The sequence below is a fragment of the Brienomyrus brachyistius genome, chromosome 9, assembly GCF_023856365.1.
Source record: "Brienomyrus brachyistius isolate T26 chromosome 9, BBRACH_0.4, whole genome shotgun sequence".
NCBI lineage: Eukaryota > Metazoa > Chordata > Actinopteri > Osteoglossiformes > Mormyridae > Brienomyrus > Brienomyrus brachyistius.
In genome coordinates, this window is record NC_064541.1 from 18,433,491 (window position 1) to 18,460,702 (window position 27,212).

Consider the following 27,212-nt stretch of genomic DNA (forward strand, 5'->3'; position numbering starts at 1 on the left):
ATGAGCTGAAATATGGAGCCTTAGTCTTTTTTGTTGTATTGGCACAAAGTTGCTCAGATATTAAAATTTTGGATTAATAGTTTTGATAACTATGAGAGTAACAGGGAAAAAAAATTATGTAAGCAGTTTTAAGTAAACAAATTTTATTTGGTATTAACAGTATGATGAAACAATCGTTCCAGAGAATTTCCATTTTCTGTTCAATCCTCACAGGTCTGTCTCTGACTAACATTTCTTTACGTTTATTTCAGTGTTTCAAAAAAAAAAAATTACAAATTCAAGGATTTCTCAAAAGCACCATGATTTATGACTATAAAAACAATCAGGTTTACACAGGGATATATGATATAGGTCAGTATTGTCTCCATGGTCTTGTCCGGTTCCAGAGTTAAAACATTTTCCTCACTTCACACTGCGGCCCAGAGAAAGGGACACGGCATCTGCACACGCTTGGGGAGATGCACTTCCCGCCATTTAAACACGGCCGTTTACACACAGCTGAGGAAGGAGAAGTGGGGAGGGGGGTGGAGACAGGGTTTTTAATGGTTTAAATTGCATACAGCTGGGCAGTGTCAGACGTCCGAGGGGTTACAGCCACATCTGGATTCCATCACATCACACTCACGTGTTTATAAAGTGATTTTAGCATCATCTGCTCTTCAGTCAGCCTACACTCCATTTCAGAGCATTTGCTAAACAGCAGTGCTTAAAATATGTGAGTAACAAAAATAACCTGCATCAGCAATGACTTTAGAATCTCACTGTACTGAACGTATGAGCTTGTAATGAACAGTCCTTGTGAAACTCACTGATCTCAGAAGCTGGACTTTTCCAGCTACCCTAAGTCATTCAGCCTGACTGCCGAGGGATAAATATCTTCTCAATAGAAACCTGAACGATCCTTTGCTTTTTGGATGAGCACAGGCAGGTGACTCCTGATGACTGCACAAGGCAGATAAATACTGCAGAAGAGTCTAAGTCTATGCAGCAGAACTGCAGTGACAGAGCTTGTTGCTGTACCCCTTTATCCTCCCAGCTCACAGTATCGCACAGCTCTAGGGCTCTAAGTCTGTGGTTAGCAGTAATCCATCTGATAATGGTTGATACAGGTCCAATTCTCCCAGCATTCCCTGCACAGACCGGCGCGTTTTCCATGGGGGGCTGACTCACCAACATGGCAGGCTCCTCCAAGCCAGCCCTCGGGGCAGCTACAGATGCCTGGGGCCACACAGCTGCCCCCGTTCTGGCATCCCTGGGGACATATCGCTGGAGTGAAAAAAGATAAACAAAAGGTGCATGACTTGGTATAATCAGCCTACTGAGGATGCAGGATGCAGGTGGCATAGTGAGTCATTAGCTGAACCATGGGTTAAAATTCTTATGTACACAGTTTAATGGAATATAAGAAATTGTTCAGCGAGATATACAGCCACTCATCTACTCCAGGTTGAAGTAACCGTCCATTAGCATTAACGCGCAGCAGATTAACCGCAAACAAAACTTCATGTAAACCAGCTGCAATCATAATGTGCATGTATGGAAGGTGGGTAAGGAAATCTGTAACTTGCGGCTTCTGTACAGTGAACAGACCTTCCTGGCATTTGGAGCCCGTCCAGCTGGAGGGACAGAGGCATTTCACCACCCAGTTCTCCGCAATGCACTCCCCCCCGTTCCAGCAGCCTCCGTCGCACACCACTGTGTCAAACCCAGAAATGCAGTCAGGCCACAAGCTCTCCAATCCATCAGCAGCTTATGCAGCAGGCACAAAGTGCCGCACACATAGTACATAAAAAGCAAATGCTTTTTATCCAAGGTAATGTACAACTGAGAAGGTCAGTCAGCTAGAGTAGTTGGTGTTAACTGTCGTGCCCAAGGGCCTAGCTGGTCAAATCCATTTAAACCGGTTACTGTTCAATCACAGCCAGACACACTGACCCCCGCATGCAGAGATACTACGTCACACACACCTACATCCATCCCCAATAACACACACACACACACACATTCATCCAAGCATCTCCAAACCCACACTACACATACATTCTGCCCCCCATATCTTGACACTGGATGTACTGGAACACTGCACAGTTCTCTAGAATCCACTCAAACAGTGAAGCACCCAACGTATACATTCATACTTTAGTGGTGCACAATACTGTTTGGTAATACAGGAGATGGATAACATGCAGATATGCTTTTTCAGTTTGTTCATTAAATGAAGTATCAACAAGACAAGACATGGAACCAAAACGTAGAAGCCGGAACTTAACAGCAAGCACACATATCTGCATAATTACCTTTATGACAGTATTTCCCCCCAAATCCCGGAGGACATCTGCATTTCCCAGGACGAAGACATTCCCCCCCATTCTTACATTTGGGGTCACAGGTAGCTGTAACCATCAAGATTTACCAGTTAGCTATAAACATTTCCAGTTACAACTACTTCCCTTTTTTGTTATCACACAAAGAAGCATTTGGGCTGTCAATTTTACAGCATCAGATCAATTTATTCCACAAAACCAAAATTAAAAAGTCATATTATACTGTTTAGTCCAGAATGAAAAAGCTACGCAATATATTTGAGAAATAGAAAGAATCAGTGAAGTTAAAAGTTTATCATCACCATACTGGCAGACTTCTCCCTCGTAGCCCTTGGAGCAGAAGCAGGTGTTGTTTCGGATACAGATGCCTGCATGTTTACAAGGTGGTTCACATGTGGCTTTGGGGTCAAACACGAAAGGAATCGCGACGCCACGGGACACATCCGACCGGCCCTCGCAGAGCTTCGCCAGCAGGATCAAGGAAGCCACTGCAAGCATTGTCTTCACCAGTGAGGGAGAGCAGCACAGCAGCCCCATCTTCTCCAGAGTGCAGACAAGGGGAACTGGATTAGGTTGATGAAGGAGGCTCGCGTTCCACTCACAGCACTGCTGCTGATACTACCTACCCTTGAGCACCCCCTGCTGGTGACACATGACGGATCCGTAGACTGCATTGGATGTAAAACAATCCCTGTAAGTCCAGTAAGAAAATGGTGCTTGGTTAATGTGGGGGGAGCGGGTGGGGGACGACTTCCATTAAGTCTGGAGGAAAACAGTCCTTTTATTTACAAAGCTGGTTTTTGACAGCAGAAAAGAATTGCACGTCAGTGGCGTGAAATGTTACACAAATGACTCTTAAGATCACTTGTGCAAACAAATCCAGCGACAACAAGCGGAAATTCACCAGTGCAGTTTAAAAAAATCGGTGGTTTTTACTCTTTCGTTGTGTTTTTTACTAAAGCGTTTGAGGAGCACATGTTTTAAAGGGCTAACATTATGCACTAAAAAACTACAGATGTCAACTTCCTCTGGTACCAAAAGCGAAAAGCTGAGAGATTTCAAAATATCTTATTTCCTCAATACAGCACAGTAATAAACTAATTTTAAAAATACACTTAAAATGCAAATTGTTGAATTCCCCAGGAAGCCACAATTTCGAAGAGTCGAGCATGGGCTGTATGGTAATGCAATCATAGCCAGACTCCCCCTCAACTCATAGATCAAGTTTATGCGATTTTTACCACATGTGGGGAAATGACTCTAGCAGATGTAATCTGGATCAACAGACACTCTGTGGAAAATACAACTCAACATTTTTAGCAGGGTCGCCTACAACCCATAGAGTTCAATTCTGCTCTAACGTACCACTTTTTATATCAAAATAAATAAATTACTTAAATTGATAAGAATTCATGTGTCACAGAATGTAGATGAAATATATTTTTGGTCGAGCCAAACACATGTGCAACAGTTTTAGTCTGGCTAGCATAAAATACAATATTTTCAATAGTTTTGCGAATTACAGAAAAAAAGTAGCGGAGAACAAGCTTGTTAAAAAAGTGAAACTAAGCCTGAATACAAACCCCGAAAGCATAATTTTTATCCATCCACATGCCTTGTCCGGGTCATTACAGCGTTAAAAACACAGACACACCAACATAAAATATGGAAAACTTAGTTTGAAGTTTGGCAGTTTTTTTCTCCAGAGGATCGAAAAAAACTTCGGTCCTTCGGTCGTCTGGAAGCACAGTCTTCCCACGATGATTTATTATTTGCCACAATACGCAGTGGGTCCCGATCCTGCGCGAAGAACGAAATCAATCCATCCGCACTTTCACGGAGGAAGTGGCCTGGAATTTCACTGCAAAAACAGATGTGCATTCTGGTCTTCTTAAGAGATTCCCGGACATTCACACGCAAACAGGTAACACACATCCAGACCACTCGAGAGGCCACGATCGCCCGAAACAAAAAAAACCATACGATGCTGTAAAATTACTGCACTAACCCACCGCAATTCAATAAATAGCACTGGCTAAACCATGCATTAGCTTAGCGCACAAATGCTTACCGCTGAAAGGTCACATAATGTTCCTTCAATCTGTATTCACCATTTTAGCTTGTAATTCATATGACAGTCTTGTGAATGCAGCTACAAACAGTCTGAATAATTTGAGGAGTTCGCATTGAATGAGGCTCAAGGCAGGATTTAGAATTTTTTTAAAATGTCCAGAACTTGGAGGGTCTTACCCTGAAACATTATATTCTCTCCGCTGTCAGTTTTTTCCCTGTATCCTACTTTTGCAAGGACACATTTACCAGACATCTAAAAATGTCTTAGAAAGTTCATTTCAGTGTGCATACTATGTTTTTTAAAGCAAAATTTTGTTAGTATATATGTATTCCTCACATAAATACACATGTAAAACATACAGAGTGAATTTTTATTCTCAGAGGTATAACGCTGAAAACTATTAGCAAACTATAAACCTGTGGTTCACAAAACACACAAAACTAACATAACACCACAACTGACTTCACCCTCACCTAAAAAAATCTGCTTTTTAATGGTTCTGCGTAATTGCGATTAACCAGCTACCAAACACACACACAACTGAGCAAAAAATATATATATATGTAAAATCGGACGAAACTTAATGTTGTGCACTTTTTGATGATACATTCGTTTATTCATTCTAAGAAACTTTAATATTTCCATATACACACAATTAACCAAATCAAATTAAGGGAATAGTTACTTTATTAGCATAAAATAATGTACACAAAACACACATCTTAAATGACCTGTAGCTTAGAAGCGTTTTATATGACACATATCAATCATGCCTAACAGAGTGGATGTCTGTCTGAAATCCCCCCCCCCACACACACACACACACACACACACACACACACACACACACACACACACACACACACACACACACACACACACACACACACACACACACACACTAGACCATGTCTGAGACCCAGTGGGCACCTGGAACATTTGACTTTTATGGCTGATGTATATACAAATATCAGATATCAATTTAGAAAAAATTGTTTTTAGAAAAAAACAGCCGTTGCCCCACATAAAACCATGAAGTGGTATCTTACTTTCTCAGACTGGCAGAAAGCTACCATACTGTACCAATGATTTACCACAGAACATGGCAGCTGTTAGGCAGGACTGTGGGTCACATGAGCATACACAGCCAATGACAAGCACAATCCCGAACACAATAACTTTCAATGATATATTTTTTATATGCCTCTCAACCAACATAAAAGCTTCGAAAAATAAGCATACAGTAGGTCGCACCTCATTTACTATTTCGATCATTTCTAATTTCTAAGCCGACACCTTCATGGAAAGTAGGGGGATCATGTTTATTTTGCTTAAAGAAAGAAGTACCAAAATATTAAGATCTAAAATGAATGGCAAAATGAGTCTCCTATGTGTGTCAGATACAGGTATACATGACAGCAGGAAAATCAGTTCATATAGCTTTCAACATAAATATTTCTTAAATAAAAAACAATGAATTATGTGCAAAATATAACAAGTGCCGGAGCTTAAACTACATCTGAACAGCCCTCGAGCAGAAAAGACAACAGCCCTGCCTATTCACAGCTGAACCCGTCCCATCCACTGCTCTGCTCAAGGGGGAAGGGGCGAAATTCCACCTTCCAGGTGCAAACTGCTGGACAAATTAGAGGATCAACTGGCAGGACATGTTCAGTACTGCCCCAGAGCCCTGCAACATGACTCTCCGTAAGGGGATCAGGAGGGCCACACTGGGGCTGACCGGCCAGTTCACAGGTGGGACTGGGGAAGGCGACATGAGAACAGACGGCAGACGCCTTTAATGCAAATACTTCATCCAACTGAGATTTTCTTAAACTCATCTTAACGTGGCATAAAAAAACGATGTTTTATAACTAATGAAGATTAAAATTCATGTTAGCAAGTAGGAGGAGGAAGAGGTTGTCTCACTGCACCAGAAACAGCAACATCCCGAAACTGTCCGGTCAATCTGACAGGAAGTCCTGGTTTTACAAAGAAGCAACTACAATAAGGAAGTCCAGTCAATTACCAAGTGGTTCACTTCTCAATAGTACCTTCAAAACAAAGTGAAGAGTTCTAGGGACACAGGGAGTGTGATTCCACCAGGTCAGCCGCAGATGAAAGCTCTACTATGGAGCAACAAGCTACAGAGTCAACCTGGCTGAGACGTACAGCTGAACTTTCACCGCGACTTCCCACCACCTTGGAACTAGGGACACGAGTGACCCAAGTGCTCCACCTAGTGGATGCTTTACACATTATATGTTCCAGTCATACAACCTCATGCATGAGAGATTAAAAGTTAAATCAAGTATTATGCTGATAGCTGTACTTAAAATGTCATTCCAGTTTCAACCACAGGAACTCAGAACTGCCAAGGACTCATTTTTGCACTGCACAGTGTCATTCAGCAGCACTATACAACAAGCTGTGCCCTATGCCATAAATGTATGACTGCGTCTTCCATGTTAGTCTAAACAGCTTGTTTTAAAGGTAAGAAAACTCTCTACATTTGCACCCATTTTCTGTCACAAAACTTTTTGAATAGCTAATTCTATCACAGCACAGTCTACATTGTTGTTACTTATAAAACATGTGCACAGAAATATCATGATTACATATTTTACAAGTTTTCTTGTAACGGTTAGTGGACAAAGGGGAAAAAGAACACAGTGTACCTTCAAGTTAACAAGATAACAATGGGGGGGTGGGGGCAGGGGCTATTCAGGGGGGGGGAGGTAGCTGGACGCCTTGAAGTTCCCGTGCAGCGAGGTGGTGTTCCCGCCGCAGTCCACATACTGGTACACCTCCTGAGACACCTGCTCTGCGTGCCCAAAGTATGTCGTGGTAACTGTCACCCTGGAAAGCAGGTAGAGTGCATTACACATCTATCTTAACGCCACTCCATGTTCTCGTAAAGCAAAGGAATGAAAAGTGTCTGGCGAGGAGAACAGCGGACAGAAGGAGCGGAAGGCAGCGGTGGCACGATGTACTTACTGCATCATAACCACGATATTGTGGACTTTAATGGTCTGCAGTGTGCAGTAATCACTGCAAGGAAATGCAAAGAAGACACCGGTCAGCTTGGTGGGGACTTAAGGAGACTGTGACACTTGCATACACTTTTAGAAAATCTAATGAGCTCTCAGGCTGATACTTACTACATGTAGCTCATCTCATCTGCTATAATGGTTGGGACCATATAGTCGATCTGAAAAATAAATACGACATAAAACATGCTTCTACCCTCCAAGATTCTTGCATCCAAGTAGGAGCATAAATAACGACTAGCATGTCAGCCCATTACTGTGGCAGAATCCGGTTCTATCACATCTTCGAACGGCGGAACAGGGAACTATCGGCCGGAGTGAACCCTCACCTGACGCATTTCCAGGGGCCCGATGGACGTGACGTTGTTGATGCGGGTCTTACCGATGACAGTCTTCGAGAACTGCACTTGGGCAGTGATGTTGGCAACCTCCACTGAGTAGTAGTTGTTGTTGGTGATGTTCAGCATATTCTGTGCAGGAGAACGGGGGTCAAAGGTTGACGTCGAAGACCACACGGTCAAAAACTAAGCATTTTAATGGACAGAGATCAAACTACACCACAAAAAGGAACAACAAAAAATCCTCAATCTAGCGATCAGAAACACTCTGTCAACTGTATATAACACACTGTACGGGTCACTGCATTGGTTTCTAGAATAAAACATAAAGGTCAACATACAATTATTAATGGTTGATTATTGTAGGGATAAGAAAGCAGTTCTAGCCCCCAGAGGCACACACAATTATTCTCCTCCTCTCTCCTCATGTTATTCTGTTTCTTTTCTTCTCTCTTCCCCTGTCTCCCGACCGGTCTACCCCCTACTGTGATGTTTGTGTATATGTATGGTCGGGTTGATGGCCAGTTTTTTCGCTGGTACTTGTGACTAGTGACATGGTATATTGCAACAGCAATAAAGGGTTTCATCAAATCAAATCAAATCAAAATCAATAATAAATTATCATCATTTATTATTATTACTATTTTTATTATTAAGAACAACATCCATCCATTCACACATTTTCTTTACCCACTTCTCATACTCAGGGTTGCGGGGGTCCAATTGCCAAAGCTACTGGCAGGGAATTACCCAGGGTGGGCACCTGGCAGGGAATTACCCAGGGTGGGGTGCCAGCCCATTGCAGGGCACACACACACACACCTCGTTCACTCTCTCTCTCTCTCTCTCTCTCTCTCTCTCTCTCTCTCTCTCTCTCTCACACACACAGACACATCGTTCACTCTCTCTCTCTCTCTCTCTCTCTCTCTCTCTCTCTCTCTCTCTCTCTCTCTCTCTCTCAGAGAGTAAGGCAGTAAGGCAGACAGGCTTACCGTGATGTTGATATAGACAGTCCGCCTGGTCTGGTTGTACGTGACGAGAGCAGACTTCACGCCCACGTAGGTGACATCGATGGTGCGAGGAAACAGGAAGAAGACGGCGAGAGCGGAGAGCAGCAGGCACACGCTGACCGACACCGTCACGTACAGCTTCCTGCGGGAAGCAAAGAGCCGTCACCCAGGGGGAGGGCACCCACTTCCTAAAGGATATACAGCTGTTTTTATCTTAAACCAGGGACCCCCAAATCAGACCTGGGGACTTGCTTTTATGGTAATTTTACAGAGTGATCCGAAACTGAAACTGTGAATTTCAGAACGACACATGATGCTCTGACCATTTCACACTGACTTCATGAACGCACCTGTAATGGTTACTTTTAATCATTAAACCATATTAGTATCATTTTTTTTCCTGCATGTGTGGGTTCCAGGCCACTAGCATACATAACATCCTCAAGGCAAAGACAGATGATATACCAGCTTGGTATGCAAAACTGTGCAATTCTCATATAAATGTGACGGACTTTCGCTAGATGTTTTGACAGACTGCTGGTGTTTCCACCCTTACATGCAAACGACTTGCTGCACTTGTGGCGGGGGGGCATTGTCAGCATCGTGAAATGCAACCACACTTCTGAAAGTCGAAAGTTCTCTCTTTCATCTTTATTAAAAGCATGGTTTCTGTGGTGTGTGCTGCCCGTTGGTACGTGTAAGAGAGAGAGCGAGAAACAGAGTGAGAATGAGCGAGTGTGTCCCGGCCCTCACACGCCGGCTGCCCTGGGCCTGAGGCTTGCAGCAAAGGATCAGCCTGCGTGCAGCGCTCCTGCAGCTGGGTGTTAAGGACCAGGGCGTGGACTCAAACCAGCAACCTTCCAAGCATAGGGACAGAAGTTTAGCTCACGGAGCCACACTGCCTCAGCAGAAAAGTCGCACGTCTGTGGCCCATTAACCCCCAGCTCCAAGGGTGCTGTACGCTGGCTGTCCCTGCCATGTGTCCCCCCAAGCTTGCTCTCACCTGTGTCTCTCTGTGTGCCCCATGGAGAGAATGATGGTGTAGGTAAATGGAACCAATTCCCGTGGAAAAATCACACACCCGTGGTCAATTCTAAGTATCAGTATTCTTTGAACTTACGTTCTCCTAGGCCTCAGCCTTTGGTCACTGTATGGAATCAAGGCCACAAGCTGATTTTCTTGGCCTGTGTGAGAAATATTTTGATTAAAGAGTTGATGGCGTGTAATTATGCTGCTGGAATGTAATAAGCTACAAACCAAACAGCTCTGCATCTTACAATTATTTTTTTTGGCCAATGAAAACACCAAGCCCTTGACTAAAAAAATGAATCATCACACTGCACACGAACCAACTAAACATAATTATTTAGAAAAGACTCGTCAGCGAAAGACTACATAGCTGCACTGGTTCACTGTGGCGAAACACTGTACACTGCAACCTTAGAGGCATTTTGGCCCACTGAGTCACCAGGACACCTCTGACTATTCAAATGTAGCTCTGGGCTTCACATCTGCATGCACACTGTTTTTATACTGGAACAATGCTCACTTGTGTCCAGCCTGTTTTCATAAAACCGTGCCCATCAGTAACTACTACACACACCTCTTGTCCAAATTCTTTGTCTGATCACACTGTATTAAGTGCTATCGGAGCTCTGTATATGATTCACACAAGCGGACTGCACAATCCTCAGGTGAGATGCATTATAAATATATCATACATCATTACAGAATGCTTGTCAGTGAGGTCCTTTACCTCGGGGGATCCTCCCGGTCCCCTGGCACGTGGGGCAGGTGACACTGTCCCGGCCTGTAAACTCCACGTAGGGGAATTGGGACACGTCCCCGCCCTTGCCATCGTCGCTCTGCGAGTCGGCGTATTCCGGCGCGGACGTGAGGCTGTCGCAAGATTCATTTTTATGCTTCGGGAGGTGGGAGAAAGACTTCCCCATATCGCGGCTGATGATGAGAAATGTGGTTCTTAAGCTTCGGTTTTTAAAAAAAATCCATTTTAATTCAGTTTAATAATGACATTTCCGCTGTATTGCACAAGAAACGTTTCTCAACCACCGCGATGAAATGTGACATTAGGACGGGCAGTTCTCCATTTGTTTTGCCATTGCATCTCGGGCAGAAATACAGGTATCTACCCCACGTATACCCTATACCGCAGAAACAGCTAGTTATATAACCAGAAATTGCAAAGTTATATAAGATTACCACCAGCCGCACATTACGGATCCTACAGGGAGAACATTTTACAGAGAAGACAGCTTATAATGATTAAGGGGGACAAAACAACCATCTCAGCTCTGGTGCTAAACGGAATTCATTTCAATATGACATTACAATGGTGAAATTTAATTATGCGGTGTTCTTATATGAATGTAAATATGATCAATTATCATCTGATCTTTTAAAAAAATGTTTGGGAAACCGCAGCCCGTTGGTTATTTTCTTCAGCAGGGAAGTGGCTGCATGAAACGCACCATATACACACAAACAGCGAAATGTCGCCGACCACAGGATCACTGACCTGCGGATTCATCTCTATTCCTGTCACCACCTGCTACATCCTACTGTAGTTACGGACAACGCTTAACAATCCGAAGTTAATAAACCCATCATCATCGCCATCTCCAAATAACTAAAAAAGTACTTCGAAACCCCGCAAACAGACCACATAAAAGGCTGAAAAACAGGCCTGACCAAGAGCTGTTTTTAGCGTTAGCTACAAAGCACCAGCAGCAATTACCGACGCGGTATCAGGGCTAGGAAGGGAACAACGGCTAAATGCCGACACCCATCTCTCCCTATTTGCTTCATCTTTCTTACCTGTGTTTGTTTTTATGTGTATGTGAATCTTTTATTCCCCGTTAGCTCTGCTCATGGTCTTGTTGTTGTCATCGAACTGAGCTGCTCACTAGCGCCTGGGTACCACGTGACCTGGCGCCTCACTGAGCTGGCAGCGCGAGGCTGAAGTCAGCTGCCGCTTATTCGCAGGATGCGCGCCACCTTAAACAGCGGGTGCTGTTTCCACGGGATCCTGCAGAGGGCACTGTCTACGCTAAACCGAATGCTCCAAAAATGTTTTCCGTGGCTCTGAAATTAATCTGTTCTGTTAAATAAAATGTATTACATTCAGAAACAACAGAGTTATTTGCTATGTTTGATTTCCCAGATATTATTATAGTTTATTATTATTTGAAGATATTTCACTGTACATTTTAAATTTCATTAGTTTTCATTTAGACCTACAGTACAACTGCCCAGGTTAAAGGTTTCGTATTCAGAGTTTCTTTACTGGGAGTAGTGATCGCAGTGGCACATGCTGTGCAGACTATAATAAAATATCTTCTTCTTTCTAATAATAATAATAATAATAATAATAAGATTCCGAATTGAATGAATTTTATTTAAAAGAACAAATTTATTTTCAGAGCCGCTGAAAACATTTTTGGAGCTTTCGATTTAGCGTACAGAGTGCTTGTTATTATTACCATAATTGTCATTATCAGTAGGTAGGTACACACCCTCTGCAGGATCCTATCGAAATAGCACCCTCGGTTTAAGGTGGCACGGATCCTGCGAATGAGAATTCGGAGAATAAGTAGCCAACTTCAGCCTCGTGCTGGCAACACTCTGTTTTTTAAGTTAATAAAATATTTAAATGCTTGTGTGCTGTGTACTGCTACTGTATAATTAGATTTTTCAGGTACAGTAAATCGCACTCTTGTAGATAAACCTACAACGTTTCGATTGCATATGTAGTTTAAGCACAATTTTCATACAATTGATCTGTAATTAATCTTTAATTGAATTAAATGGGCCCTTAAATGTACACTGCTAAAAACAAAAAAAAACTATTTTGTTACATGTATTATTATTATTATTATTATTATTATTATTATTATTTATAATAATGATGATGGTGATGATTATTGTTATTATTATTCATAATGATTTCCCCCTTCGTTTATAGACCATTTTCAAGCAGGCTGTAGTGTCGCTTCTCTCCCCATGAGGGCAGTGTAACATTACTAATGTCTAACCTGCAGTCATTCTTATTAGGATGAACATTGGAAAACGCATAGTAATAAAATAAAATAAAATAGTTTATAAAGTATGCTTATAACGTTCTAAACTATATCACCTAATTACGCATTCAGGGAAATCTTATCCAGAGAAGTCGTGTTGTTAGGTCATGCCAGCAAAATGCAAATACACAGCCTAAGTCACACATTTACACGCATGTATAAAATAATAATAATCCATCTGTCTTCCATAAGCGCTTATCTGGTACAGGGTTGCAGTTAAACCCTGTGTGAGTGTAAAAAGCACCCTGGATGGGTGGCCACTCCATCACACACAGGACACACAGGAAAACCACAGCAAGACATGGAGGGCATGCAAATCCCCCCCCCCCCCCCCCCCACACACACACACTCTATTATTGTTGTTGTTGTTATTGCTGTTAACATTGATGACACTTTATTTACTAGTTTTATCTATTACCCGAAATAACCCACTTCTCGGGAATGTACCATTTGTAAATTTCAAGCTGCTTATTTTTAGAGAATTAATTTCAGTTTTAGCTCATCAAATTACAGAGAGCGGAGTTGCTGTTGTTCCAGTGAGCTGTGGTGTGTGTGTGTGTGTGTGTGTGTGTGTGTGTGTGTGGGCTTTTGTTCCAAAAAAATAACACTCCAGATAATAATCAGCTAATTTCCTCGGCAAAGTGCTTCACTTTGCAGAAATAAATTGAATGTGTGTTTCTGTAAACATAATACTATTATCTGAAGTTGATTAAAAATGGGTTTTTTTCCACATTTTGACCACCTTCACTGGAATCTGCAGAAATGAGAGTTCAGTATCCTTGAACTACAGCGACAACACTAGAATTCATTTCAGAACAATACGCTTTATTCTGGATTCCTGCCTTTGTTCTGGACTATGAGCACAAACAACACTGTGTGAACAGTGATTGTGATTCGCCAGTTATTTGAACCAGATCACAGAACCAATGTTTGCATTTCTAGGCAATAATGAATCAGCCTGTGAGCCTTTAGTTTTTCATTAATATTCCTCAGTAGTGAGTGTATATGTGTGTCGCATGATCAGAACTAACAGCGTATAGTAAAAAAAAGTTCAGAATTTCATGATCAGTGGCCATTACTGACACACCACAACAAAACATGTCCTATGCATTTAACCCATATGTGACATAGCAGGGGGTAGATTATTCAGTGCCTGGGGACAGTATCATGCTTAGGGGACCTCCTTGGTGCCTTGCTGGACAGGGATTCAAACCAGCAACCTTTCCCTAACCATTAAGCCACCACTGCCCACAAGATAGTCAGACATCTCAGGAACATTTTTTTTTGCTACCTTAGGACAGGGATATTATCAACACCAAGGCGGCAGACATCAAGAACTGCCTTTCCCACACTGGGAGTCAAACCCAGACTGCCTGGGTGAAAACCAGGAATCCTAACCGCTAGACCATATGGGACACAGAATGTGATCTTGACAGTGTATATTTAATCATCTTGGTCTTTTTGAGGGCATGTCGCATGTCATCATAGCACTTTTATTAACCCTGCCTCTCACCCTGCCTAAAACGAGCTCACGGCATTTTACCATTTAACTGCTGGTAAAGGCCAAATGGCTGTACATTTTACCGAAATTAAAAAAATGATAGTGGAACAGTCATTTTAAACCTAGAAAAAAACATACATACTGCAGGTCTTCTATGTATTTATAAAGCATTCTTGAGTGGGAGAAATGTGCTACATAAATAGAACTTATTATTTTTACTATAATTGTCATTATCAGAAAGTAGGTACTTGCTATAGTGGTTAGAACATGTTGTACAATAACCATATCAGAAAAGTTAAAGGATCTGAAATTTTTTTAAATTTTAAAATATTTTATGACTGGTAAAATTAATGGAACTGTTTAACTTGTTTAACAGAATTGGGTTCATGTTGGCCACAGTGTTCCATGCGTCATCCGTCCCTTTTCTATAGCGGCTTGTCCTAGGCAGGGTTTCAGGTCTACGGAGCAAGATACAGTAAGAAGCCTTTCTGGAAGCAAAACGGAGAATAACTCAGGACAGGGTGCCAGCCCATTGCAGGGCTCACAAACCATCCAAAGACAAAGGGAATTTTGCAACTCCAATTTACCTCAGCATGTTTTGTACTGTGGGGGGAAGCTGGAGAACCCAGAGGAAACCCCATAATGACATGGGGAGAACATGCCAGCTGCATATATATATATATATATATAAGGGGGCGGCATGGTGGTGCAGTGGTTAGCACTGTCGCCTCACACCTCTGGGACCCGGGTTCGAGTCTCCGCCTGGGTCACATGTGTGCGGAGTTTGCATGTTCTCCCCGTGTCGTCGTGGGGTTTCCTCCGGGTACTCCGGTTTCCCCCCACAGTCCAAAAACATGCTGAGGCTAATTGGAGTTGCTGAATTGCCCGTAGGTGTGCATGTGTGAGTGAATGGTGTGTGAGTGTGCCCTGCGATGGGCTGGCCCCCCGTCCTGGGTTGTTCCCTGCCTCGTGCCCATTGATTCCGGGATAGGCTCCAGACCCCCCGCGACCCAATAGGATAAGCAGTTTGGAAAATGGATGGATGGATATATATATATATATATATATATATATATATAGTACATATGTGCATATATAGTGGCCAAAATTGTGAAAACACCTAGCATTATGCTTTAAAAATTGCTCCACGAACATTGGAAATATTTATAAAATGTTTATAAAGAATCAAAGAATGTTTACAAATATCATACACTGGATGATTCATTAAGTAACCGGAGCAATTGGAATTAAGTTCTGCAGTCTCAAAACTGTAAGTGTTTCCACTATTTTGGCCGCGAGTGTAAATGGAGTCGTGATGAGATTCAAAGCCCAGTACCAGAGGTGTGAGGCAACAATGTTAATCACTGCACTGCTCATTCCCTTGAACCTGCAATTGTATAATGTTTTTTTTCATCGACTTTATGCTATTGGACTTCACACCTACGCACAATGGAATAGAATCTATGACGCATTTTTCTGGATTAATAACAGTGAGAGACAAAAAATGATACAACGTAGCCTATAAGCTCACACTGTCTATCATCATTATTAATTGATCCTTTAATATAAAAACTCATTGAACATAACTGCAAAAATGGCATGCTGGACCATTCAATATGCACTTAGTGAATGAACAGTAAAACTATGATGCATTTTCTATCAAAAATGTTAAAAGTCAAGTGTTGATATGCAGTGCTGTCAGTTTATTCCAGCTGTTGTTTTTTGCCATACTTCCAATGAAAATTATTTTTTCATAAACTTCCATACAAAGTAACATAAGATGTGATAACAGTGGTATTTTATAACTTTTTATATTCCATGATATATTTCTTATTTCTTCACAATAACTCAAATTAAAAAAAAAAAAGTCACCTGAAGAAAAACAGACAGATAGAGGGATCACCCTTAAAATTTCAATGATATGTCATTTTTAAAAATGTCTTTTATCATACTCCTGATTTAATATGTTCTGTAGGGATATGCTTTAGGTTACTCGCATCGACCCACGTCTTCTCAGGTACGGAGTAAACTAGATTTTGAACGTCTTCTATTTCCTAACCTCAGCACCCTTTCTGATAGCAGAGATTCTGGAATAAATGTGTTGAATTATCCTGACAGTAACAACAAAACACCCTTGATCACTTGTTCTAGAACAAAGACTAAGCACCCCCACCCCTCGATTTGAAGCAAAGAACTGAACACATTGTGTTTGAAGTGGCGTTTCTAGTCCCATGTAGCTCTGCTGAATGTAAACGTGAGCTTCTGCCTAAACGTACCAGTTACAATTTAACCAAACGATATTTGTGCTTCACTAGGCTATTGCAATGTGGATTAGAAGACACAAGTTGATGCATATCAATTTCACGTTCCATGGCTTGTATAATAATCAGATTTTTAATATGGACATTTAGAGTAACTGTTTAGTAGTTTCATTGCACACTGATGTAACATTCGGATTGGATGAAAATTGTGTCAAAGTTCAATGACATTTTGATACATTCAATACATCAGATCAGGTAATATGTTGTCAGCATTAATGAATCAGGCACTTTTGCCAGGAAAATTGGTTAGATGTCCTAAGGGATATTAATGCTAATTAGCTGTAGGAATGTAGGAATGGCTTCCAAGCAGTTTTCTTCATACTGGTTAGCTGCTTATTAAGATGACTGGTTTCCAAAAGCCTTCTAGCATTCTTCCGATATTACAGTGTTGCTTGGGGATAAAATATCTTTGAAAACTATCCAAGCATCTGAGACACCTCAAAGTACAGCTACTGTAATGCTTTGATTTAAAACAGCAAAATATTAAAATATTTGCCCTTAAGCATTTATCAAAAATGTATCAAAAACACCCAATAACTCTTGCATCAGTCATTGTAAGCCTCCCGTAAATGATTGCATCTTCATGTAATTTACGTGTGCATCACTGAAAATAATTAAGAAGAAATACGCATTGCTCGTCGAAGCGTAGTGCTTTAATGGTGAGCAGGAGCGTTCGCTGCTTGCCAGTGTTACCACGGAACAGAAAAGAATCCCATGGTAGATGTTCAGAGCATTGGAGGTTAATCCTTGTAATTCTGCGTGTCTTTTACAATGAGTTGTTTAACAGTGCCAGTAGCTACCAAATGCATTTTCTGAGAATCCAGTCTGAAAATGCATTGCAATGCAGCTATTTATAGCGGTACCAGTTCTAGCCCATGCGGCAACCTAGATGGGCATCGGTGCCAGAAGAGGGAGTTAGCGGCGTTTATCAGTCTGCATGTATGATTTACTTAATCACATCAGCATATAAAACAGTGTATTACAAACCTAAAAAGTAAAGTAAGTTAATTGTGTAGGAAAGCATGTTTATAATTTAATACCTTGCTTTGTTTTTAGATAATATATCAACACCCAAACATCTCATTTTCGGCTTGCTGCTCTAGTGCATGTTCAAAAATAATGTTCTTCCGTAAAACTGTGCAGCATGAATTCTACATTTTTTTTCCTGCGGAGCGTTTTAAATAAATTATTAAATTATTTATAAATTATGAAGAGGGAACAGGCAGATCTGCGCCTGTGTTGTCGTGCCATTTGGCTAATGGCCGCAGTTTGAGGCGCGAGGCTTCTGCTTGCCGTTTGACATTAAGCATGAATGTGGCGGAAAGTGACTTGCAGAAAAACTGAAGAGAAGTGAACCACTGTCCCCGTTTGGAGACGTACATTATGTGTGTCCTTGTAGTTTTGGGATCTTTCGATATGTGAGAGGGAATATTATGAAAAACAATCCACAGAATCCAGTGGTCTATAGATAATGCAAGCATTAATACCTGAAAAATAACTGTACACCACACCTGAACCAGACAGACCATCCTGTGTGTGTCTCTCTGTGTGTGTAGTACTTAAAATTTAAGTCAAACATAAATTCACATCTGAACTAAATTGTAACTGTAAATGTCAATTAGTCTGCGATGGGCTGGCCCCCCATCCTGGGTTGTTCCCTGCCTCGTGCCCATTGCTTCCGGGATAGGCTCCGGACCCCCCGCGACCCAATAGGATAAGCGGTTTGGAAAATGGATGGATGGACAATCCACAGAATCCAGTGGTCTATAGATAATGCAAGCATTAATACCTGAAAAATAACTGTACACCACACCTGAACCAGACAGACCATCCTGTGTGTGTCTCTGTGTGTGTAGTACTTAAAATTTAACTCAAACATAAATTCACATCTGAACTAAATTGTAACTGTAAATGTCAATTAGTCTGCGATGGGCTGGCCCCCCATCCTCGGTTGTTCCCTGCCTCGTGCCCATTGATTCTGGGATAGGCTCCGGACCCCCCGTGACCCAGTAGGATAAGCGGTTTGGAAAATGGATGGATGGATGTCAATTAGTTACAAGATGTGAGAATTCTATTGTATTAGCTGTTTACAACTGTTGAAAAAAAGAGAAAATTGCCATTCAAATGTTGTAAATTACTTTTGGCCAGAAATCATTGACTGGTCTATAAAACAAGCAATCAATCGACATTATTTCTCCTTCGAAGTCAGGAAAACATCAGATGGACACTTTCACCCCTAGTGGACAAAGATGGCATTACATTTCAGAAGCACGACACACTGGAAAAATACTTCCTGAATCGACTTGCTATCAGCAGTCTGTGTCAGCCTGGTTTTCTTACTGAAGCAAAGGCCCAGTCCCTGCATCCCCCCTAAGCCTTAAGCCTGGAACCCATGCAGACTTAATTGATGTCACCTGGTAAGTGAGTGAGTGTGAGAGGCTGCAAGGACTCTATCAAAACAAAGAAGCTTTATTTACCATTTGCACAAGTACAGGTACAATGTTTCTTTTCCCCAATCCCATCTAGCTCCCCTGGAGCAGGGGGATTATGGGCTTTGTTCAGCCTCCTACAGACATGTGACTGTTCTGCTAAGGGTGGGGCTCAACCCAGGAATATGATCACAAACACAGACACTCAGCCTACTGAGCCACTAACCTCCTGATGCTATAAGTGGTATAAACATGGAATGGGCCAGCGTGTTCCTATATACCATGGTGCTTTGACAACGGCAAACCATGTTCCTTATTATTGTGGGTTTGGGACTTTGTATTTCAAGGTTTGCACTCTCTTCGTGACCAAGACACTTAAAACCACCAAATGCCTAATTTGAACATATTCCAGGCTTTAGCATTATGGAGTGAAAGAGGGGTAATTGTCAAGTAATCAATTTAGTTTTTTTTTTTTTGCCAAAACAGCATAAATAAGTACTTAAAGAAATGGTTTGTTTACAGTTTAGGCTACAGGGATTCCCCAGGAAACCCCGTGCTTCGCATTACAAGGCTAAGAACTGTGTGTGATTCCTTCTGACAGTCTGATGGAATGCAAACCTATGGATAGTGTGCAAAGGGGCTGAAAATGCCTTTGAGGGAGCCCTTGTGCGAGGGCTCAGCGGAAACACACCTCAAAGTCCATGAGTCCATGAGTGTGGACACTGGGATTGGTCCCGAGCGATTGCGATTGCGTGGCGCGGCACACTCATACACCAGGACACACTCCGAATAGCCCCGGCATGTTCAGTGACTGTGGGAAGGATAACTGGAGTACCGGGAGGAGGTGCCACGTTGACACGGAAAGAACATGCCAGCACCACACATGGAGCCATTGCAAAGACTTGAACCCAGGTCTGTGAGGCAACAGTGCTAACCACTGCACCTCCATGTAGTCCTGTACATCTGTATTCATGATTGCACTGTCCATCCGTCGGAGTTTGGGGAAGCCTATTTGGAGCATGTTAGCTGTGTGACATAGGTTACCATGGTGATGTATCCCACTAAGAAGTAAACCAGCTTTGTGATATCAGAAAGCCAGAGGTACCTCTATTTAGCCTCAAAGTTATCCAGCTAAACAAGGAATCCAGCTTCGTGCTACTGGCCCCTGGTGATTCATTGCCATGGTAACACAAGTCAGTTCAGTTTCCAACATTGTGAACTTGTAAGTTCAGAGTAAATTGGTCATTGTTTATTTCTTATGGTAAAGTATGTACAAAGAGCCATGTTGATCTCATCACTTCTTGAAATCCGAATGAATATGAATTCCCGGATGTGATTTATTTTCATGATTTAATAGCAAGGTCAGCACATGTGCGTGTGTGAATAGGTGAACTTCAGTCACTGCCTGAGAAATTAAAGGGGCTTTAATTCACTTTATCCACTCTGATCTCAAATGAAGTGTTTAATTTATCAAATTGCGGCACGCTTCCAGAGCAGTGAAGGATAAAGCCGCCGCTCAGGACAGCGTGTGCTTGCTGCTTATGCCCAGCTGTCCGTGTGCTGACATTTCAGCACCCTGGACAGAAGCCCAGAGCCTCTGAAAGGCAGCCGCTCCAGCTGCTCCATCTCACTTGTGTCAGATGTTATCAAACACAAGAATCTACAGAAGCGACTTTCCCCTTTGTGTTTCCTCTACCGTAGAGCTGCAATTATCGGAACGAGAGGTCAGAACCCCGCCCCCCCCTTCTAAGGTCCCGTTACTGACCATCCCTGGAAGCTCATAGCTTTCAGTCATAAATGCTGCACTAAACAGCTGCATGTGTCCAGCAGCGGACAGCTCTTGAAAAACGGTACTTAATTATGGCCCAGGAGTAGCAGCTATGAAGGGATTATAATTCTAGCCCCCGGGAGGATGACATTTCCTCTCAGTACATTATTGTTATTGCTTTAACTATCCCATGAACACAGATTTCCCCCCTCCCTCTTCAAAAGACCAAACACAATCTTAAGTGTACCAAAGTACACATAGATGATTATGTAATTTTTATAATTTTTTAAATGCATTCTATTTCTATATAATGCCTTATATGTATAATGTGCAGTATATTATTATAAACACGTTTGAGTCATAATATCAGGTGAATAAGTTTCACAGCACGACAAAGTAATTATCATTTTCAGTGAATTTTTTGTATTTTCTGCAGTTTTACAAACTGTGATTCTTTTATTGCTAAATAAGAACAACAGCATATCAAGGCATTCGGTGGATTTCCTTTAATACAGTAATGGGCAGACTAATCGCTCTATGTTTCCTCTAGTGACATTCTTGACCCCAGTTGTGGGAAAAGCAGACATCATTTAAAGACATCACTTTTTATATTTGACCCATTGGGAACAGCCCACACCAAAGCCGATCCAGGAAGCGCAGAAGGCCAGATAAATTGACACCCATGGTGCCCCCCCCCCCCCCCACCCCTGCCATGATGGCGACAGAAATTGCAGCCCGACCCTGCCGGGTGTGTTGGCTGACATCTTGTGAGGGTTACATTAGCCATAATTTGAATGTGAAGCTTTAATAAAAAAGACATGAATGAAATATGGTAATCTAAGGTATAATATGGTAATCTAAGGTATAATATGGTAATCTAAGGTATAAAACATAAGGCCTGGGAGAAGCCAACACTTTTCAGTCCTGTTCCTGTCCAATCAGGGCCTCCCACTCTCTGCTATGCTGTTATAAAGGACCATTGGGCCATTTTGGTACAAAAACATTGGGGCTGGATATCTTAGTGTATTGAGTTTTACCTCAAGCTGTACGACTTGGTACAGTATCATAAGGGTTTTGCGTCAATGTCTGATATTTTCCCTTCGTTTCTGTGGTTTAATCCGTGGGACCCTTAAAACACTGACATGCTTTGGCTTTGTCACTGAATTTTTTAAACCATCATCCACAACTAATCCCAGGCCTGGAACATTTTGTCTTTCTTTGGTTTGTTTTCATTTAAATGTGAACATTTTGAAAGGTTAGTGAAAGACACCTGGAGCCCGATCAGATCAATACTTTGACCTTCAAGATAATAAAAGATACCTGACACTTCTACGTCTTACAACACCCAACGGTATTTCAATATTGTTGTCAAAAGATCAAAAACATATTTTTATTCAAATATGTATGCAACCGAGAAATAGGTTGATATATACAGATACTGAAATATCAATGAATTTAGAGGAGACATTATTCACTTTTGCAGCCAAGACAGCTGTTCATTTCCATCTCTGTCCTTATCTACATGAGCTGTGATGGAGGATGTGTTATAGGATACAGGTAAATCACCGTGACATGGTGCTGTCATTGTTCTGTATTGAGTCTGTCTAGTTTGACAAGGATAAGACAACAATGCAATGCCATAGACACAATTCTCTGAGTGAACCTCCCCCTCCATCACACATAGGAAGCTCCGTGATCCATCATCAGCTCCGGAGAGTCTGGGGCACAGAGGCCAGCAGCTGTTAATGGCAGCTCTGCTCCAGTAATAGACGTGTCAGCACCTTCTTCTGCCTGCTGCGATTATACGCCTCTAATGATAATTATATTCGTTTAGCTGAGGATGAATTGAATTTAAATCTCCCTAAAAAGTCATGGCTTTGAGAGCACTGGGGCTCGGCACTGGTGTCAGTCAGACAGAACTGCAGAGGGACCAGTTTGCACTGGACCTGCATGTGATCATAATTCAGTTCCCTGTTCCTGGCTGCAAGAAAACAGAAAATGAAAGAGGACTGGCGCCAAGTTGAAAAACTTCAAGCGGAATTTCTGCATTCTTCGGCCTCAGTTTACATGATCTTGGTGCCATCTTGTCTTGATGGATCTTCATCTCCACGTTGAGGTTCCCTGGTGATGTCAGTATTGCACCATGATGAATAATTTACTCCCACAATCCGCTGAAAACAAATAGGGCCTTTCCAATTCTACATGCTCCATGTAAGAAGACCCTCACCCCACTTGGTATGATTCTTAGCAGCCAAACTCCTGGTATCTCGAGGTTTTTTTCTCCAACATGAGCACTTTCCACTCTACGTTCACCTTGCACTGTTTACATGGTTAGGATTATGGTGCTGAGGTTATTGTGTTGGAAAGAAGCTGACACAGGATGATGGATCCCAGGTAATTTGTTCGGCAAAAAATTCCTAACCAATTATCTAAGCATCTAGACACACCACAAACGTAACCTATCAGAGGAGAGCTGCTATGCATCTCAGCACTTTGCCCCTTTACATGAAGACTTTGATTATTTTAAATGCAATATCACTTATAATTTTTCAGATAGTTTGTATATAAATAATCCAACAGCAACACAGCACTTGTCGTCAAACCCTTCTCCTAGTCATGAGACTGTCCCGTTTTTCGAGGCTGCACATGACACCGCTGTCAGATAAGATGTCACTGTCAATTTGCAGTAGGAAAACCTAGCGTGTTAGCAGAAGGCTGCAGAGTCCCATTCTATACATTCGCTGCGGCGTCAACCCGGGTATCTAAAAAAATGACAAGCTGCATTGCAGTAGCGCATTAAAATAGGAGCTATGGGTAAATTATTGACTGGCCCAGGTTTCTTATACCAGGTTTGAATACTCAAGGGAATTTTAGCACTTTATTAAAAAGGAACGGTTCCTTAATGGTTTTGAGACGGTCAATGGCTAAAAAGCTTTCCTGTAACCTGTCAAGTATAATGACAAAAACACTCATTTAATTCAATTGTTTTCGGTGGTTGTGATAAAGGTTGGTGAACGACGTCTTCTGGGATACCATAAAAACTAGGCTATTAATAGAGTGTTAATAATGAATGAACATAAATGGACCATTGATTATTTTAGACTCCATACATTGTAACTAGTTTTGCTCATTGTCTTTTTAAAGAATTAACTTCCCAGGGAATAAGAAAAAAAAAACAAGTGAGAAAACATCTTACGCTTAGGCCCCGAGTGAAATATATCAGCAAAATACATGATGCCCCCCCCACCATATTTCAGCATCTTAAACAAAAAAATGGACAGGAACATCTAAATTAGTCCACTAAGAATAATGTACGCTGTTGTCTGATCTATTATTAAACATTATCTTTTCATTTTCGAGCCCTTAAGTTCACTTAAGAAGAATGGCTAATTGTTTTCACAGTAGTGTGTGAGCCATCGTCAGATTTAATTACCTCACATGCTATTGTCCCCTGAAACTCTGGAAATATGACTTTCCTGCGATGTTTTTCCCTCTTACGCATGCCTGCTAACATTTGCATATCTAAATTAGATCAGGTTGGCTGGACCAGCTATGTCCCTCCCCAAGTATATTATGTGTCAACCCCCCCATCCCCCCCCCTCCCCCCCCGTGTGCCCTTGCTTCCCCCTCCAGCAGTATCTGCTCCCCGCTGCACAAAATTACCGGTGACACATCATTTCACTGCTTACTTTCTGGTAGGACTTCTTTTATGTCCACTATATTTGGTGCATTTTAAACATCACTGCCAATTAATCAATTTAAAAGGCACTTTGTCAGCAATACAATTTTAAGAAGCTTTGCAAACAAAAACAAAGTTCGAGAAAATTTGAGTCAAGCATTCGAGTTCACAGGGATTTTCATTTTTATATTTGAAGCACACGCAGTTCACTGGTACACTGTTTAATGACCCACCGTTTCAGTAATATTTCTATGTGTAAAACATCTCTCCTCTTTCACTTTTCCACTGAGAAGAGAAGATCTAAAGTGCCTTCAGATTACAAAAAAAAATGACAAATACAACTCGTATGTTCATTCATCTGCTACAGCGCTTGTTCAAAATATAGGATGCCATTGGTTCTGAATCTATCGTGAAAACAATAACTACATGGCAAGGAATAACCGGTTACAAAGCACAAGAACCTGGAGGAAACCCCACGATAGCACAGGGAGAACATGGGGACTGCACACGCTTAGAGCTGGATCAAGGTATCAAAACCTAGATTCCAAAGCTACAAGGCTACTGCGCTAACCACGCTACCACCACGCCACGGCTTCTGTCAATGGACTCTTGAATTCCTGCTGGCTTTAGATTTTAGTTTTAATGGTTTAATCCTTTAAAACTTCAGTTGCTTGGGTACAGAGTGACGAGACCAATAGTTATTCAGCTGTATTGTTACATCAGTGATTTGCAAAATGAGGGGAACTGCTACAACTATGATTGATTATTACAGGTGGGGAAATCAATTGCAGTGACGTTGAAATTCGTTAAGAGAAAATGGTTTTTTTGAAACACTGGGAGCGTAAGCAAGCCCAGAGAAATGGAAAAGAATCTCTTTTTAATTTAATTTAAAAGCCACCCCAGATCCGCTTATGGATAAGATTGCAGTTGACACCTGTACATTCACTTCTTTGATTTGAACAACATTTCCTGCTTAACTCACTAGTTGGGGATCGAGAATAAACCTATGGCGCATTAAAAAAGGAATCAAACAAGAATTTGTCTTACTGCCTGGCTAAAAGGCAACGAAGAAAATTCAGTTTAGCAAAGAACGTAATAAAGTTATACAAGTGAATTATATAAATATATACTATTTCGGTATCACTATTGTTTGTATACACTTAATTCTATATCTATAAATAGATTCCGGTATTAAGTTCAGTCTCGGAAAAAAAAGAATACGTAGGAAATATCTGCCAACAATCCTGCGAATTTTATTTGTTATCTTCTTAACAGATTTGATTTTGATTATCTCTCGAAGGAAAAAAATGATAAGAGAAGTGTTCGCTGGCGGTGCTCGGAATAATAAGAGAACAGATGTATCGCATGGTAAATCTAGAGGCGCATCCAGATTCCATATGAATTTTGCGCGTTTAGAAATCAGTGTATAGAACCAACCCACCTTACGGGTAATTATCAAATGGGGCCATGGATCGAGCCTCATGCACGAACTTTTCAGACTTGGGGGGGGGGGGGGGGTACTTAATTGATTTGAACGTGGCCAATATGTTCTGCTGCTGCTGAGTCCATCAATGTGATCAACTCCTACGCTAATCTCTTCAGTGCAAAAGTGGAATCCGACGGTAAGGCTGGCAGAACCGCTGAAACGGACCTAATGGCCGGGGGGTGGTGTGTGTGTGTGTGTGTGTGTGTGTGTGTGTGTGTGTGTGGGGGGGGGGGGGGATAACGACAGGTAACGAGGATAATAAAATGGGCCGTTGCATAAGAACTTGCTTTCTGGGGGCACACATGGAAATTAATTACACAAATACACTGATTATTTTCCCGTAATAGCCGACAATGTAAAGGATTTTAACAGACCATCTAATTAAACAGATGTTTCATATTCAGAGTGCTGGTAAGATACCCATGGTAATTACTTGCATGTAATGAGACGCCAGGGAAAACAGCTGAATAATGTATGGAAAAAAGCTTTAAGGAGTACTTAATAATTAGGCCTATATTATCTGTTTCTGAGTTTACTCTGTACTGCCAACGTGTATACAGACGTTCCTCTACTTGCGAAATTTCAACTTACGAACTTCTATTGTAGCACTATGTTACTAGGTTCATTTTGCTTTATAATAAGTTGTCTGGAGATTATTATTGCACCTTGTTTCTGCCTGTATTGTATTCTGTATTGCATTTTTCTCTATCAGCGTTCACCAACTGGCGAAATGCAATTGAATCCAGACAGAGCGATCGATTCCCTCGCTTGGCAAATTTTACCGTCGGGAACCCCCAGGTCGGTAAATTTAATCATCGGGGAACCCCCCCCCCCCCGGACGCAGCAGACCATGGCCTTGTGTTTCTACTGGATTCTAGTACTCTGGCAAAATAGCTGGGGAGCCCCGGTCTGCACACAGTTATTGTCTCCTTCTCCTCTGGCCTCATCCTTAGTCCTTTGTTCTTCAAAAGGCCTATAGAGTGTTCTCACTTATGAGTTCATGTGCATGTGTTCATTTATGCATTTACATATTGTTAGATTTATCCACATAACTCCTCAGAATATAACTTCGTTCGTAATATCTAAACATGTGCGCAACATCTTTCATAATGTCATACGTCCTCATACTTGTAGT

General features: G+C 41.7%; 2 protein-coding genes and 1 non-coding gene across 5 annotated transcripts; all 3 read right to left on the reverse strand.

Moving 5' to 3' along the window:
- Nucleotides 1-126: 126 nt before the first annotated feature.
- vwde (von Willebrand factor D and EGF domains) lies at nt 127-4,593 on the reverse strand. Of its 3 annotated transcripts, none has more exons than XM_049027059.1 (8): nt 4,396-4,593; nt 3,908-4,124; nt 2,951-3,015; nt 2,627-2,861; nt 2,298-2,393; nt 1,591-1,695; nt 1,171-1,266; nt 127-498 (listed from the first exon to the last, which is right to left on the reverse strand). In XM_049027059.1, the coding sequence occupies exons 3-8, from the start codon at nt 2,996-2,998 to the stop codon at nt 389-391; spliced, it is 690 nt and encodes a 229-aa protein (XP_048883016.1). In that variant the 5' UTR covers nt 2,999-3,015; nt 3,908-4,124; nt 4,396-4,593; the 3' UTR covers nt 127-388. The 3 variants fall into 3 exon arrangements, with proteins under 3 accessions (XP_048883016.1, XP_048883015.1, XP_048883017.1); XM_049027058.1 differs by having other exon boundaries at nt 3,908-4,185; XM_049027060.1 differs by lacking the exon at nt 3,908-4,124.
- A 474-nt stretch (nt 4,594-5,067) lies between these two features.
- On the reverse strand, nt 5,068-11,772 carry tmem106ba (transmembrane protein 106Ba). The gene is made up of 8 exons (XM_049026117.1): nt 11,632-11,772; nt 10,553-10,755; nt 9,917-9,980; nt 8,779-8,938; nt 7,778-7,918; nt 7,560-7,609; nt 7,396-7,449; nt 5,068-7,257 (listed from the first exon to the last, which is right to left on the reverse strand). Exons 2-8 carry the CDS (start codon nt 10,746-10,748, stop codon nt 7,119-7,121), a joined length of 804 nt encoding a protein of 267 aa, XP_048882074.1. The 5' UTR covers nt 10,749-10,755; nt 11,632-11,772; the 3' UTR covers nt 5,068-7,118.
- A 2,464-nt stretch (nt 11,773-14,236) lies between these two features.
- Nucleotides 14,237-14,308, reverse strand: trnae-uuc (transfer RNA glutamic acid (anticodon UUC)). Its single transcript has one exon. It is a non-coding gene; the product is annotated as a tRNA-Glu (tRNA).
- Between the last annotated feature and the right edge of the window lie 12,904 nt (nt 14,309-27,212).

Bases quoted from the DNA above. Each gene is read 5' to 3' on its own strand.
- vwde (XM_049027060.1), bottom strand. From the start codon at position 2,998: ATGCAGTCTACGGATCCGTCATGTGTCACCAGCAGGGGGTGCTCAAGG. The intron at 1,696-2,297 runs GTAATTATGCAG...GGTTTGACACAG, and splicing joins GGGGAAATACTGTCATAAAG to TGGTGTGCGACGGAGGCTGC. The intron at 499-1,170 runs GTGAGTCAGCCC...CTCCTTCCTCAG, and splicing joins TGGAGGAGCCTGCCATGTTG to CTGTGTGTAAACGGCCGTGT.
- tmem106ba (XM_049026117.1), bottom strand. From the start codon at position 10,748: ATGGGGAAGTCTTTCTCCCACCTCCCGAAGCATAAAAATGAATCTTGC. The intron at 9,981-10,552 runs GTAAAGGACCTC...TTTCTCACACAG, and splicing joins GACCGGGAGGATCCCCCGAG to GCCAAGAAAATCAGCTTGTG. The intron at 8,939-9,916 runs GTAAGTTCAAAG...TGCTTCCCGCAG, and splicing joins AGGCTGAGGCCTAGGAGAAC to GAAGCTGTACGTGACGGTGT.